This window comes from Orcinus orca, chromosome 6 (genome assembly GCF_937001465.1).
Source record: "Orcinus orca chromosome 6, mOrcOrc1.1, whole genome shotgun sequence".
NCBI lineage: Eukaryota > Metazoa > Chordata > Mammalia > Artiodactyla > Delphinidae > Orcinus > Orcinus orca.
Window position 1 is genome coordinate 65,112,722 of NC_064564.1, and position 16,087 is coordinate 65,128,808.

The following is a 16,087-nucleotide window of genomic DNA, read 5'->3' on the forward strand; positions in this document are numbered from 1 at the left end:
ATGATCATGATACTGGATGTTAACTCTCTTATTTGGCAAATGAATGTTCTTGGCAGATAAAAGAATTGTCCGACTACCAAAATTGTCAGAAATTTTGCTGGTGCACGAAATTCTAAAGTATGGGATTCAGCATAGCCAGTGAAGGCTCTAAATGATTATTTTAAGAGGCCAGTTTTCCTGGAAAACCCTAAAACCACTTGGCTGACAGCAAAGCCAGCAAAGTAACATTCATACTGCTGACTCGTAGTACTGTGCCTGAATCACAATGATGAGCCTTTATGCTGGGTGTTTTCAGTTTCCTCTCTGGATCCCTTCTCTCCACTCCAACACTCAGTTCTGAGCTCTGAGAGGTTGACTTTATGAACATGTCAGTGGAATTCCACCTGGGCTCTGCTAATGGGAAGCACCAGCAGGAGACTGGAGGGTGGGAGGAGAACGAGGTTGTGGTATCCATTCATCAGCTTCTGCTCTTTGGAGTTGATGCAGGTGGCAGCATCCCTGTACCGGAGGCCACAGCTCCCTCTTCCAGGTTCCAGTAGCCTCTCCAGGGTGGTAATTGCTCCCTGACCTTTGAAGCCCCAGGTGTCCTGCACTACCTTTAGTACTTTCTCTAAATCCTAATCCCACCTTCATAAGTAGTCCCTTTATTACACTGTCCTCAGATTACTCATTCTGAATGTGTCATCCATTTCTTGCCTGAACCCTGACTGGTAAGCTAGGCAGCTCTTACCTTGGTCAATGATGGCCGAAGTGAGTTCCTTCATATTGGCATTCCAGAACACACAGCTGAAATTCCTGCCAGGGTGTGGCTTTAGGCGCAGAACACTAGTGACCTGGTAGAGGCCTTCAGAGGTCTTGGTGTGGCTGGTGTTGGTAGGAACACTGATATTTGGCCAGGATACTTCTGCCAGGGGATAGCCTACAGCCTGGCAGGTGAGCTCTACCTCATCTGTCCCTGGGACCTTAAGGTTGCGAGTGTTTATTTTCTTGTAGGAAGCTGGATAAGAGAAGAAGAAAAAGAAATAAGTCTCTCTTTTCTGATTCCCGTAGATCTCTGTACTCAATGCCACGTGAAGTAAAATTATCATTATCAATATTAAGTACTAATAGTTTTAACTTGTTAAACATTTCCTATGTGCCAGATATCATGCTATTTTACATACACTGAATTATTTAATTTTTACAATACATCAAAACAGCATTGTTAATATACCCAACTTTTGTTGAAGGTAATTGAGGCTAGAGAGGTCGAGATTTCACTCAGAGGCACAGGGCTTTTAACTGGTGGAGCCAATTTATGAACACTCGAGGTTTGATTCCAAATCTCAATGGTGCTTTACGCTACCACAATCTGTGGCATCCTGTATTAATGTAAATTATCTTACAATTGGGGATTGGAGAAAAGAGAGGCTGGATAAACTAAATCACTAGATAACCCCCACATCTCACTTTATTTAGTACTTTTTCTAACATCTTCAGGAGAAAATTTTCTTTCCATGTCCTCCTTTCCTCTGTCCTCTTTAAGATTAGGAGGAGAAAAAATAAGGACCTAGAAATCTGTTGGAGGTCAGATTCATTGCCATCTTGGTCCCAGATGGTTCCATCTGGGTTTGTTTTTTCATTTTTTTAACACCTTTATTGGAATATAATTGCTTTACATTGCTGTGTTAGTTTCTGCTGTATAACAAAGTGAATCAGCTCTACCTATACTAACATCCTCATATCCCCTCCTTCTTGCATCTCCCTCCCACCCTCCCTATCCCACCCCTCTAGGTGGACAAAAAGCACCTAGCTGGTCTCCCTGTACTATGTGGCTTCTTCCCACTAGCTATCTATTTTACATTTGGTAGTGGCTATATGTCAATGCCACTCTCTCACTTCGTCCCAGCTTACCCTTTCCCCTCCCCGTGTCCTCAAGTCCATTCTCTACATCTGTGTCTTTAGTCCTGTCCTGTCCCTAGGTTCTTCAGAACAATTTTTTCTTTAGATTCCATATATATGTGCTAGCGTACGGTATTTGTCTTTCTCTTTTTGACTTACTTCACCCTGTATGACAGATTCTAGGTCCATCCACCTCACTACAAATAATTCAATTTCGTTTCCTTTTATGGCTGAGTAATATTCCATTGTATATATGTGCCACATCTTCTTTACACATTCATCTGTTGATGGACACTTAGGTTGCTTCCATGTCCTGGCTATTGGAAATAGTGCTGCAATGAACGTTGTGGTACATGACACGTTTTGAGTTATGGTTTTCTCACGGTATATGCCCAGTAGTGGGATTGCTGGGTCATATGGTAGTTCTATTTGTAGTTTTTTTAAGGAACCTCCATACTGTTCTCCATAGTGCCTGTACCAATTTACATTACCACCAATAGTGCAAGAGGGTTCCCTTTTCTCCACATCCTCTCCAGCATTTATTGTTTCTGGATTTTTTGATGATGGCCATTCTGATTGGTGTGAGGTGATACCTCATTGTAGTTTTGATTTGCATTTCTCTAATGATTAGTGATGTTGAGCATCCTTTCATGGGTTTGTGGCAATCTGTATATCTTCTTTGGAGAAATGTCTATTTAGGTCTTCTGCCCATTTTTGGATTGGGTTGTTTGTTTATTTGATATTGAGCTGCATGAGCTGCTTGTATATTTTGGAGATTGATCCTTTGTCAGTTACTTCGTTTGCAAATATTCTCTCCCATTCTGAGGATTGTCTTTTCATCTGGTTTATGGCTTCCTTTTCTGTGCAAAAGCTTTTAAGTTTCCTTAGGTCCCATTTGTTTCTTTTTGTTTTTATTTCCATTTCTCTAGGAGGTGGGTCAAAAAAGGATCTTGCTGTGATTTATGTCAAATAGTGTTCTTCCTATGTTTTCCTCTAAGAGTTTTATAGTGTCTGGCCTTACATTTAGGTCTTTAATCCATTTTGAGCTTATTTTTGTGTATGGTGTTAGGGAGCGTTCTAATTTCATTCTTTTACATATAGCTGTCCAGTTTTCCCAGCACAACTTATTGAAGAGGCTGTCTTTTCTCCATTGTACATCCTTGCCTCCTTTGTCATAGATTAGTTGACCCTAGGTGCGTGGGTTTATCTCTGGATTTTCTATCCTGTTTTTTGATCTATATTTCTGTTTTTGTGCCAGTACCATACTGTCTTGATTACTGTAGCTTTGTAGTATAGTCTGAAGAACAGGCGCCTGATTCCTCCAGCTCCATTTTTCTTTCTCAAGATTGCTTTTGCTTTTGGGGGTCTTTTGTGTTTCCATACAAATTGTGAAATATTTTGTTCTAGTTCTGTGAAAAATGCCAGAGGTAGTTTGATAGAGATTGCACTGAATCTGTAGATTGCTTTGGGTAGTATAGTCATTTTCACAATGTTGATTCTTCCAATCCAAGAACATGGTATATCTTTCCATCTGTTTGTATCACCTTTAATTTCTTTAATCAGTGTCTTACAGTTTTCTGCTTACAGGTCTTTTGTCTCCTTAGGTAGATTTATTCCTAGGTATTTTATTCATTTTGTTGCAATGGTAAATGGGAGTGTTTACTTAATTTCTCTTTCAGATTTTCCATCATTAGTGTATAGCAATGCAAGAGATTTCTGTGCATTAATTTTGTATCCTGCTACTTTACCAAATTCATTGATTAGCTCTAGTAGTTTTCTGGTAGCATCTTTAGGATTCTCTATGTATACTATCATGTCATCTGCAAACAGTGACTGTTTTACTTCTTCTTTTCTGATTTGGATTCTTTTTATTTCTTTTTCTTCTCTGATTGCTGTGGTTAAAACTTCCAAAACTATGTTGAATAATAGTGGTGAGAGCGGACAACCTTGTCTTGTTCCTGATCTTAGAGGAAATGGTTTGTTTTTCACCATTGAGAACGATGTTAGCTGTGGGTTTGTCATATATGGCCTTTATTATGTTGAGGTAGGTTCCCTCTATGCCTAATTTCTGGAGAGTCTTTATCTTAAATGGGTGTTGAATTTTGTCAAAAGCTTTTTCTGCATCAATTGAGATGATCATATGATTTTTATCCTTCAATTTGTAAATATGGTGTATCACAATGATTGATTTATGTATATTGAAGAATCCTTGCATTCCTGGGATAAACCCCACTTGATCATGGTGTATGATCCTTTTAATGTGCTGTTGCATTCTGTTTGCTAATATTTTGTTGAGGAATTTTGCATCTATGTTCATCAGTGATGCTGTCCTGTAGTTTTTTGTGTGTGTGTGACATCTTTGTCTGGTTTTGGTATCAGGGTGATTGTGGCCTTGTAGAATGAGTTTGGGAGTGTTCCTCCCTCTACTATAGTTTGGAAGAGTTTGAGAAGGATACGTGTTAGCTCTTCTCTAAATGTTTGATAGAATTCGCCTGTGAAGCTGTCTGGTCCTGGGCTTTTGTTTGTTGGAAGATTTTTAATCACAGTTTCAATTGCAGTGCTTGTGATGGGTCTGTTAATATTTTCTATTTCTTCCTGAGTCAGTCTCGGAAGGTTGTGCTTTTCCAAGAACTTGTTCATTTCTTCCATGTTGTCCATTTTATTGGCATAGAGTTGCTTGTAGTAATCTCTCATGATCCTTTGTATTTCTGCAGTGTCAGTTGTTACTTCTCCTTTTTCATTTCTAATTCTGTTGATTTGAGTCTTCTCCCTTTTTTTCTTGATGAGTCTGGCTAATGGTTTATCAACTTTGTTTATCTTCTCAAAGAACTACCTTTTAGTTTTATTGATTTTTGCTATCATTTTCATCATTTCTTTTTCATTTATTTCTGATCTGATCTTTATGATTTCTTTCCTTCTGCTAACTTTGAGGTTTTTTGTTCTTCTTTCTCTAATTGCTTTAGGCGTAAGATTAGGTTGTTTATTTGAGATAGTTTCTTGAAATAGGATTGTATTGCTATAAACTTCCCTCTTAGAACTGTTTTTGCTGCATCCCAGGTTTTGGGTCATCGTGTTTTCATTGTCATTTGTTTCTAGGTATTTTTTGATTTCCTCTTTGATTTCTTCAGTGATCTCTTGGTTATTTAGTAGTGTATTGTTTAGCCTCCATGTGGTTGTAGTTTTTACAGATTTTTTCCTGTAATTGATATCTAGTCTCATAGAGTTGTGGTCAGAAAAGATACTTGATACAATTTCAATTTTCTTAAATGTACCAAGGCTTGATTTGTGCCTCAAGATATGATCTATCCTGGAGAATGTTCCAGGAGCACTTGAGAAGATAGTGTATTCTGTTGTTTTTGGATGGAATGTCCTATAAATATCTATTAAGTCCATGTTGTTTAATGTATCATTTAAAGCTTGTGTTTCATTATTTATTTTCATTTTGATTGATCTGTCCATTGGTGAAAGTGGGGTGCCAAAATCCCCTATTATTATTATGTTACTGTCAATTTACCCCTTTATGGTTGTGAGCATTTTCCTTATGTACTGAGGTGCTCCTATGTTGCGTGCATAAATATTTACAATTGTTATATCTTCTTCCTGGATTGATCCCTTGATAATTCTCTAGTGTCCTTCTTTGTCTCTTGTAATAGTCTTTATTTGAAAGTCTATTTTGTCTGATATGAGAATTGCTACTCCAGATTTCTTTTGATTTCCACTTTCATGGAATATCTTTTTCCATCCCCTCACTTTCAATCTGTATGTGTACCTAGGTCTGAAGTGGGTCTCTTGTAGACAGCATATATACGGGTGTTATTTTTGTAACCATTCAGCCAGTCTATGTCTTTTGGTTGGTGCATTTAATCCATTTACAATTAAGGTAGTTATAAATATGTATGTTCCTATTACCATTTTCTTAATTGTTTTGGGTTTGTTATTGTAGGTCTTTTCCTTCTCTTGTGTTTCCTGCCTAGAGAAGTTCCTTTAGCATTTGTTGTAAAGCAGGTTTGGTGGTGCTGAATTTTCTTAGCTTTTGCTTGTCTGTAAAGGTTTTAATTTCTCCATCGAATTTGAATGAGATCATTGCTGGGTAGAGTAATCTTGGTTGTAGGTTTTTTCTTTTCATCACTTTAAATATGTCCTGCCACTCCCTTTAGGCTTGCAGAGTTTCTGCTGAAAGATCAGCTGTTAATCTTATGGGGATTCCCTTGGATGTTATTTGTTGCTTTTCCCTTGCTACTTTCAATATTTTTTCTTTGTATTTAATTTTTGATCGTTTGAGTAATATGTGTCTTGGCGTGTTTCTCCTTGGATTTATCCTGTATGGGACTCTCTGAACTTCCTGGACTTGACTGACTATTTCCCCTCCCATGTTAGGGAAGTTTTCAACTGTAATCTCTTCACATATTTTCTCAGACCCTTTCTTTTATTCTTTTTCTCCTGGGATCCCTATAATTTGAATGTTGGTGCGTTTACTGTTGTCCCAGATGTCTCTGAGACTGTCCTCAATTCTTTTCATTCCTTTTTCTTTATTTTGCTCTGCAGTAGTTATTTCCACTCTTCTATATTCCAGGTCACTTATCCATTCTTCTGCCTCAGTTATTCTGCTTTTGATTCCTTCTAGAGAGTTGGTTTTTTTAAAAAATATATTTATTTATTTATTTGGTTGCACCAGGTCCCAGTTGCAGCAGGCAGGCTCCTTAGTTGTGGCATGAGAACTCTTAGTTGCAGCATGCATGTGGGATCTAGTTCCCTGACCAGGGATCGAACGCAGGCACCCTGCATTGGGAGCATGGAGTCTCATCCATTGCGTCACCAGGGAAGTCCCTCTAGAGAGTTTTTAATTTCATTTATTGTGCTGTTCATCATTGTTTGTTTACTCTTTAGTTCTTCTAGGTCCTTGTTAAACGTTTATTTTATTTTCTCCATTCTATTTCCAAGATTTTGGATCATCTTTACTATCATTCCTCTGAATTCTTTTTCCGGTATACTTCCTATTTCCTCTTCATTTGTTTGGTCAGGTGGGTTTTTACCTTGCTCCTTCATCTGCTGCATATTTCTCTGTCTTCTCATTTTGCTTAACTTACTGTGTTTGGGGTCTCCTTTTCGCAGGCTGCAAGTTCATAGTTCCCGTTGTTTTTGGTGTTTGCCCCCAGTGGGTAAGGTTGATTCAGTGGGTTGTGTAGGCTTCCTGGAGGGGACTGGTGCCTGTGTTCTGGTGGATGAGGCTGGATCTTGTCTTTCTGGTGGGCAGGACCACATCTGGTGGTGTGTTTTGGGGTGTCTGTGAACTTATTATGATTTTAGGCAGCCTCTCTGCTAATGGGTGGGGTTGTGTCCCTGTCTTGCTAGTTGTTTGGCTTGTGGTGACCAGCACTGGAGCTTGCTCGTCGTTGAGTGGAGCTGGGTCTTAGCATTGAGATGGAGATCTCTGGGAAAGCTCTCGCTGATTGATATTACACGGGGCTGGGAGGTCTCTGGTGGTCCAATGTCCTGAACTCGGCTCTCCCACGTCAGAGGTTCTAGCCTAACAGCCGGTAGGAGCACCAAGACCCTGTCAGCCACACGGCCAGTTACATGGGGAGTTTCTTGCCTTTTGGCAAGTCTGAGGTCTTCTGCCAGCATTCAGTAGGTGTTCTGTAAGAGTTGTTCCACATGTAGATGTATTTTAGATATATTTTTTGGGGAAAGGTGATCTTCACATGTTACTCCTCCACCATCTCGAAGGTCCTCTGGGTTTGGTTTTTTTGTTTTTGTTTGTAGCTTCCTTTCTTATCTCTGGACACTTTAACTTAAAGATTTATGTCATTCCTGCTAAAGATGGGGGTTGATGGCTTTTGAGCAAAGACCTGGAACACCTCTGGCCACACTTTGAAGATGAATGAGTTAATACATGTAAGTGCTCAGAAAAGGGCAGGAACACAGTAAGCACTTGATAAATGCTATTATTATTTTTAAAGACTTAGATTCTGCCTATAAATAGTCAAGAACTGAGTATATTTATACTTCTCCCTGACACACACACACACACACACACACACACACACACACCCTTCTGTGCAGTGGATGCTGAATGAATTGATCAGATATGTCTCCCTGCCCTCTAGAAAACTGAGATCTAAAATAGACACAAGTGACATTGAGAGCACCAGGAAGACACAAGGACAAATTGTCCAGTTATCTTAGATGATAGCTAAAAATAAATATTAACCACGTACGCAGATACCAGGGAGTGTAAAAAGTAACCTGCTGATTTTTGGTGAAAGGAAGAGGGAGTGAGCACTAGCTCTCATCAGGTAGGAAATACTTCTTTAAGAAAGAATTTCAATACAATCTTTGAAGTAAAGATGTATATATGGCACAGATATGATGAAACATTTTTTTGTTAAATTTTTGGGAGGAGTATAAACGAGCACAAACTGTGAAAAGTGATTTTATATTAAAATAATGCTAACAGCCATGTGGAAAATATCAAATATGTATGATTTACTAAGTGTTTTCTAGGTACTGAGTTCATGCCCTGTGCTTTTACATTCTGTGGAGGTGAAAGGAAGATTCATTTCCCTCTCCACAATTTTTGCTTTTTGAGAACCTCCCTTGTGAGTCTCTGTGTTATGAGTTGCTAATTTGATTAGTTATAGCCAAAGTCACTCACTGAGTCACGGGTCACTGGAGAGCAAGGTGACTGTGTCTTGAAGTGCTGCTTATAACCTGTGGCCTTCTCTTGAAGTTCTTTCCATGTCATTAAGAGTAGTTGCCCTGGCCTGCTGGCCTGCCTGCCTCAAAAATCTCTCACATCTTCCCCCACCCACAGTATTCCAGCTTCTGCTTGTGACTGGGTGGGTGGGGCAGATTTTCTTATCTATGAGTTTGGATGGATAACTTCAGGGACTGATGTGCAAACCTGGACTCAGTTTAAGACAAGGGAGCAAGAAACAAGAATTCCCTATTCTGAGTCATGTTCTCCAGTGCAAATTATCAGAGAATCTCCAAAGTGGGGAGAGGGGAAAGGGAAAGATTATGTGCTCATCCAGTTGTTAATTTAAAAAAATGGAGTTCATTTCCATTTGGCTACTGATTCCTCTGGGTACAGCTCACTTAGTCAAGAACTTAAAGAGGAGCAGGGGTGAGTAGCTCTAACTATTGACTCCATCCTCTTAATATACCGTATCTTGCTTAAACCACCCAAGGACCTTAGGAGGTAGGAAAATTTCATATTCCAGTAATAAATAAGGAAACAGCTGGAATATGGGGCGGTTGGGGAGCTTTGAACTCATGTCGTTCATGGGTACAGTATTCTGAATTCTGCACTGGGATCATCACAAGAGGATGATTCTCTATGTAATCACAAAAGTCTAGGGATGAAGCAACATACATGGGAAGAGAGATATGTTTCCCAGGGGGACTTCAAAGTACCCAGAAGTAGAAGAAGATAAGAAGAGTTAGGTTCTGAAGCAGCCTACTGAAGGTCTTGAAGTAGTTAGACTCACTAGTCTCCTTGGAGCCAATTTTGGTCTATCTCTAGCAATCCATCAGTATCTGAAGCATGCATTTTGAGTACTCACTTTATCTAATTTTATGTTATTTTATCTACACTTATTGTCCCTTCATTTGATGTCCTCTTATAATCATTTAATCCTATTCTGTTGTAGATTATTTCTGTAAGCTCTGGGGCTTTGGAGGGGCATAGCCCAAATCCTATGGATTCATAGGAGTAGTGTGTTACAGGTGAGGGCTTGGCCTGCTCCAGCAAGGTAGCTCAGGACAAGATGCTGGTCTTGGTTGCTGAGTTGGTAGGTGATTTCAGAGGTAGGAGGGCCATGAATCAGGATCTGGGCTGAGGCTTTGACTTGGGATATATAAATATGGGAAGAGATGGGAGAGATGTTCAACTAAAAGAATCGGTGAGAAACGATGCGACTGACAGGGACTGATTTCCAAAATATACAAACAGCTCATAGAGCTCAATATCAAAGAAACAAACAACCCAATCAAAAAGTGGGCAGAAGACCTAAATAGACATTTTTCCAAAGAAGATATACAGATGGCCAACAGGCACATGAAAATACACTCAACATTGCTAATTATTAGAGAAATGCAAATCAAAACTATAATGAGATTATCACCTCACACCAGTCAGAATGGCCATCATCAAAAAGTCTGTAAATAATAAATGCTGAAGAGGGTGTGGAGAAAAGGGAACCCTCCTACACTGCTGGCATGAATGTAAATTGGTACAGCCACTATGGAGAACAGTATGGGGGTTCCTTAAAAAACTAAAAATAGAGTTAGCATATGATCCTGCAATCCCACTCCTGGACATATATCCAGAAAAGATGAAAACTCTAATTCGAAAAGATACATGCACCCCAATGTTCAGAGCAGCACTATTTACAATACCCAAGACACGGAAGCAACGTAAATGTCCACTGACAGATGAATTGGTAAAGAAGATTCCATTGTATGGTACATACATACAATGGAATATAACTCAGCCATTAAAAAGAATGAAATAATACCATTTGCAGCAACATCGATGGACCTAGAGATTATCATACTAAGTGAAGTAAGTCAGACAGAGAAAGACAAATATGTGGAATCCAAAAAACTGATACAAATGAACTTATTTACAAAACAGAAACAGACTCATAGACATAGAAAACAAACTTATGGTTACCAAAGGGGAATGGGGGAGAGGGATAACTTAGGAGTCTGGGATTAACAGATACACACTACCGTATATAAAACAGATGAACAACAAAGATATACTGTATAGCACAGGGAACTATATTCAATATCTTGTAATAACCTATAATGGAAAAGAATATGAAAAAGAACACATATATATATCTGAAACACTTTGTTGTACACACTAACACAACATTGTAAATCAACTATACTTCAGTTTGAAAAATAAAATTTTTAAAAAAGAATGAGCAAGGTTTGGGGGAGGGACAGGAGCACACACCCTACATTTATGTAATATTAAAGATGTCTCCACAGCCTCTTTCTTATTAGGGAAATGGCTGAAAAGACATCATTATCAGCAATACACAGTGGGGAAGCTGGACTGAGGGTGACATTCTTAGGAAAAGATGAGTAAATTTTGGAATTTCAGAGGTGGAAGTGATCTTAAAATTTGATTAGTCCAACTTCCTGCTCAACGAGAAATACCTTCTCCAGCAGCTTTGCTAGATAACTATCTTGATGAATGTTTCACATGCACTTGGAAACAATGTGTATTCTGCAGTTGTTGGGTATAAATTTTATATATGTCAATTAGATCAAGATAGCTAATTGTGTTGTTCTACTCTTCTATTTTCTTTTTTGTGTGTTCTACCAGTTATAACAGAGATGAGTTGAAATCTCCAAATATAATTATGGATTTGTTTATTTCTCCTTTTAGGTCTGTCAATTTTTGTTTTATATATTTTGAAGCTATATGGTTAGATGTATACACGTTTAGGATTGTTACATTTTCCTGTTGAACTGATTTTTTCTATCATTATGAAATGCCCCTTTTTATCTTTAATAATACTTTTCTTCTTGATATTAGTAACCTGCTAGATAACTAACTTTTGGTTAAACACATCTGTGAATGGAAACTCTTACTTCCAGAAGCAGTCATTGCCACAATTAGACAATAAGAAAGTTAAACTTTCATTGGGAGGATCATCCTTACGCCAAGTCAAATTTTGCCTCATGGTAGCTTCAACCCATTGGTACTTGCCTCGTTTAGCAAAACAACATATGGTAAGCATAGTAGTTAAGAACATGGGCTTCAGAGTCGGAAAGGTTTGACTAGGCTTAAGCCAAGTGGTGGTTACGTGACCTGTCAAGCCTCAGTTTTCTCATTTGTAAAATAGGTATGATAATACTTATCCTTAACAGGGGTGTGAGGATGATTAAATGAGTTAGGTACCTAGAACTTATTAAATAGTCAGTTAGTACTGTCAATTATTAGTATCTCTTTTATGTGACAAAACCCTTCAGATATCTGAAGATCACTGGCAAGACCCCGTATAGTCTTTCCACCTCTTAGGTAAAACATGCCTACTTCCTTCAACCATATCTCACAGGACATAATTTTCAGCCCCAGTTCCAGATAGCACTCTTCGGATACACTTTGTTTTTGCCAGTGTAACACGACCTATATTCCAGATATTATCTAAGCAGCACAAAGTGTAGTGTAACTAATTATTTCCTATGTGCTGAGTACACTTCAGGCCCAACACAGGGTTTTAAAGCAGCCTAAGGTCGTAAGATCGATTTTGTTGAGTGATCTACTGCCCAGCTAGGTTGGCTATAACAGACGCCTTATCACTTGGAGATGGTCTCCAGGTTGACCCAAGACCTTTGTTGCCCCTTAGTCAACAACTACTACTTGTTCAGTCGGTTATAGATCCAGTCAACTACACTATTATTCATCCCATGTTTTACCATTTTATGCACAAGGTGTGTGCTGTGTGGGTCCTGGGCCTGTTTGCCCTTAGATCAATCCCTCAGTTTCTGCTCTATACGGTGGGAAGGCTGACTCCTGCAGGCTGTGTATCCCAGGCTCGTGACAGCCAACAGCAGGCATTCGGGAAGATGTGAGAGTTAGCAGGAGGAAGGAGAATGAGTGTTTCTCCCCCATACTCTATGCTATAAGGCCTCTCCAGCAGCAGCCACAGCTCTTCCCTGGCTCCAGATACCACTGGACAGGCCCACTTGGGTTCCACCCCTGGGCCCATTAACCCTGCCTTCCCCCTGTTCCTCCAACCCAGCAGTGTGGTAGCAGCTTCCTGCTTTTGCTAACTGGTGATTTGCCTCCTTAGTCCCCATTTGGCTTCTCAGTCTGTTCCATCAAAAGAATTACTATTTTCTGGTTTCAATTTCCATTGGTTTAAATGGTTTCTGTTATCCCAGTTGTCTCTATAATTCAAATGTTACTGGCAACTCTAGCATTTCTCAAATAAAGATAAGCTTTATTATCTTTACTATATGTTTTACTACTATATTATCTTTACTACTGCACATAGTATCATCTGCTTTATCATCATAATGACCCTAACTAAGGTGAAAAAATGTAGTTTTACATGCATTAATCTTAGAGAATCCTGACAGGTTTCTAGTAGTCACTGAAAGAAATCTTTTAGGATGGCTCTCAATTGGTCTGTTAAATGGCCTGGGGAGGAACATTAGGTTAAACAGTTTGTAATTCCCAGGAGCTTTCTTCCCTTCAAAATTCAGGATATTGTTTTCTTAACTCAGGGTTTCCTTATTCCCTTCAGTTTCCCCAAGGGAGAAAAGACACTGAGAGCAGATTTAGCCCCATTAGTAAGTTTTTTTTAGCAAATGCTTTCTCTGGGCCTAGAGGCTAAATGTACAGACATCATTTCACTACCGAGTTGCTTCTCTCGGGCTGTTCTCCTCCCTATGCCCTCTGCCATCTGACTTCCCCTTTTAGGGTGAAGGCCATTTCTCTTGCGAAACAGAAACTATGCTGCCACCTTCCTCCACTTGTTGAAGTTGTACTCTATCTATCTTGGGCCTTTTTGTTGATTTAAAGTACGTCTGTAAGCCTCAGCCTGCTCACGCCTTCAGGCTGGTTTGGCCCTTCTGTTCTTAGTACCTGCTCTGTGTCTATCTGGGATCCTTGCTCAGGCCAGTTCTCAACCTGTGGGCTCAATCCCTGGCTTCTCAGGGCCTCTGTACCCTTTTTTTCAGTCGTGCTCCCCGGCCTTCTTCCGACAGATTTCTAATTGCCTTGGGGTTGCAACCTGGCCTTTGAAAAACTGCAGCCTTCTGTTATTGTCTCTTCTAGACTCTCTAGCCATGCTACCTAGCAATTTTTTCCCTGTCCTTATGAAATCAATTCTCTTTTCACTATATTTAATATGAACTGTTGCCCAGACAACAAATAAAATGCTATAAACCTATTTTCAAGGTGTATGCCAAAACTTAGGCATTTTAAGGACAAAGCACATCCTTCCTCTAGTCTTGTTCTATGTAAACGCACCCTAACTGGAGTCCTAGATCTCCCCTGCTTCCTTCAGACACCCCTCATCTGGGTAGAATATCCTTATGTGCTGGTCTTCAATCTTTTTTTGTTTGTTTGTTTGCATTTCTCCTAAAACAATCGTGATGCAGTGTGCTCCTTCTCACACATTTATTAAGTTCATTCTTAGAATATATCATAGGTTTCTATATTGGAAAAATATACGATGTTTAGACCGTTATAAACACATATTTTTAGTAAGGCAATTATTTCACTCTTTACAAATGCATCCAATGTCACCTAGAAATCAAAGAAGGTGTCTTTCATACACACCACCATCCATTGAAAAATACATATAAAAATTCTTCTCTAACGGTCAGAACTTTACATTGTTTCTTTTTATTCCTCGAATATCAGTTCCCATTCCACTTCTGCAGAATTTTATTCAACATGCAACATTTTATGCAACATGTTTGAACACTCTTTTGGTGATTATCCTTTTGTTTCTTTGCAACAACAAAACATGTATAGCTATTGAAATTAAATTTTTTTTCTTGTGACCATGAGGCTTTAAGTGTTCAAAGTTTTCTTCTGCATTGAAATCTAATTTCCATTATTATCAGTACATGTAAAATCGAAACATAAAATATTATGAATATTGATAATTATTAAACATAAAAAAGTTTACTGGAAATGTATCTTTTAATGGGATGGATGGGGCTCTCTTTTTCAATCTGTTCATGAATCTGAGGATGCATATGACTTATGGTTGGAATGAGACAAGGTTCAGTATCAATTCTATTTCTATTTTTCATTTTTTGTAGCTATAAGGGCTAAGGAATCTTGCTCATATGAATAAATAGGTGGGAATGGAAGAAGTTCGGTTATAGTAATATCATTTCATTCTTTGAAAGCCTTATGATTTATATGACAAAAAATTACTTTATTTTTTTATTATCAGCTGTTAACTCTATTAGGACCTTCTTCAATTTTGTTGAAAACAGAATTTGATACCTCCTGGTTTGCAGAAGGATTTGTTAGTCATTACAATTTGGTATGGTATCAATATTTCCAATCATTCTTTTGTTTATCACTATGGAGGATTTTATACCTCAGGGCAATGCACTGTATTCATGATGGGTGAAAGGGAGGCTTTTTATGAAGTGGGTAAAGCAAAAATAAAAGAGGAAGCGTTTTAGGAGAACCCCAAGAGCCTTGCCTGGAAGGCATATTCTCAGGCACACTCAATTTGGGGAACGAGTACTACGGGAAGATGAAGATCTAGAAACTAATTTCCTAAAACCGCCTATGCTATGCATCTCATAGAAAGTCTTTGTGATCCCATATACTCTAGCTGGAAGATCATTAAGGGTTTAAGGAATTAATTAACTAATTAATTAATTAAGGTTTGAGGAATAAATCTGTTCCTCACCTGATTCATCCCTGGTCTAGATGAGGAAGCAGGCAGAGTGCCCTCCCATGGATGAGGGACATCCCTCAGCCCGAGCGAGAAAGAGGGGGACTGGTACCAAATTGCCCAAAGACCCTAGGTGCATTATAACACTCAAATAGAGATCAACAAACATGGGGCAGTGATTTAGGGGTGCAGATACCCAAGTACACTAGGGGATTGTGAGGATGTAGAGCCCTCTCTCTTCCAGTTGACTGAACTCAGACTAACTTCAATGCTCTGGAGTTCCTCCCAGTTGATGCCTGTTTGTAGGAAATGCAATAAAGATAGAAGGCAGTTACATCCAGCTAAGGGCTTTCCTGATGACTCACTATTAGTTGAGATGTAAGAGGGCACCATCCCTGCAGTAATTGAGGGTCTTTGATCCAAACCTCTGGGCACTCACCGTATGCCAAGCACCATACTCAGCTCTTTATGTTCATTATCTCTTTTAATTTTTACAATAATCCTATGTGGTAGATGCTACTATTGCTATTCTTTTACAAATAAGAAAAATGCTAGATTAAGAGAGGTGAAATAACCTGCCCAAGGTCAGGTGAAAACAACATTCAACCTCGTGTCTAATTATTCTAGTTTGTCCTTCTTTATACCAGATCATAAAGTCACCCCACTGCTGTCAAGGTCAATGGTCTTTAGGGACCAAAATCCACAGACCCTCCAGAAGACAGAACATATCCTCTGAGTGTAATGTGTGGAATAGGGAGGGGACAGAGAAAAACTGGCATAGTTTAACTCAGACCAGTCAGCGAAGGCTG

At 39.0% G+C, this 16,087-nt stretch overlaps 1 protein-coding gene across 10 annotated transcripts in view; it reads right to left on the reverse strand.

The window, feature by feature from the left end:
* PDCD1LG2 (programmed cell death 1 ligand 2) overlaps positions 1-16,087 on the reverse strand; it is a 94,057-nt gene that overhangs the window by 54,880 nt on the left and 23,090 nt on the right. For 9 of the 10 annotated variants that reach the window (XM_049711326.1, XM_049711323.1, XM_033404400.2 and 6 more), the window contains one exon: positions 731-997. The exons of the other annotated variant lie outside the window; for it this stretch is intronic. In XM_049711326.1, the coding sequence (XP_049567283.1) occupies positions 731-997 (267 nt within the window). The remainder of the gene's footprint in view (positions 1-730; positions 998-16,087) is intronic. 10 annotated transcript variants of the gene reach the window in all.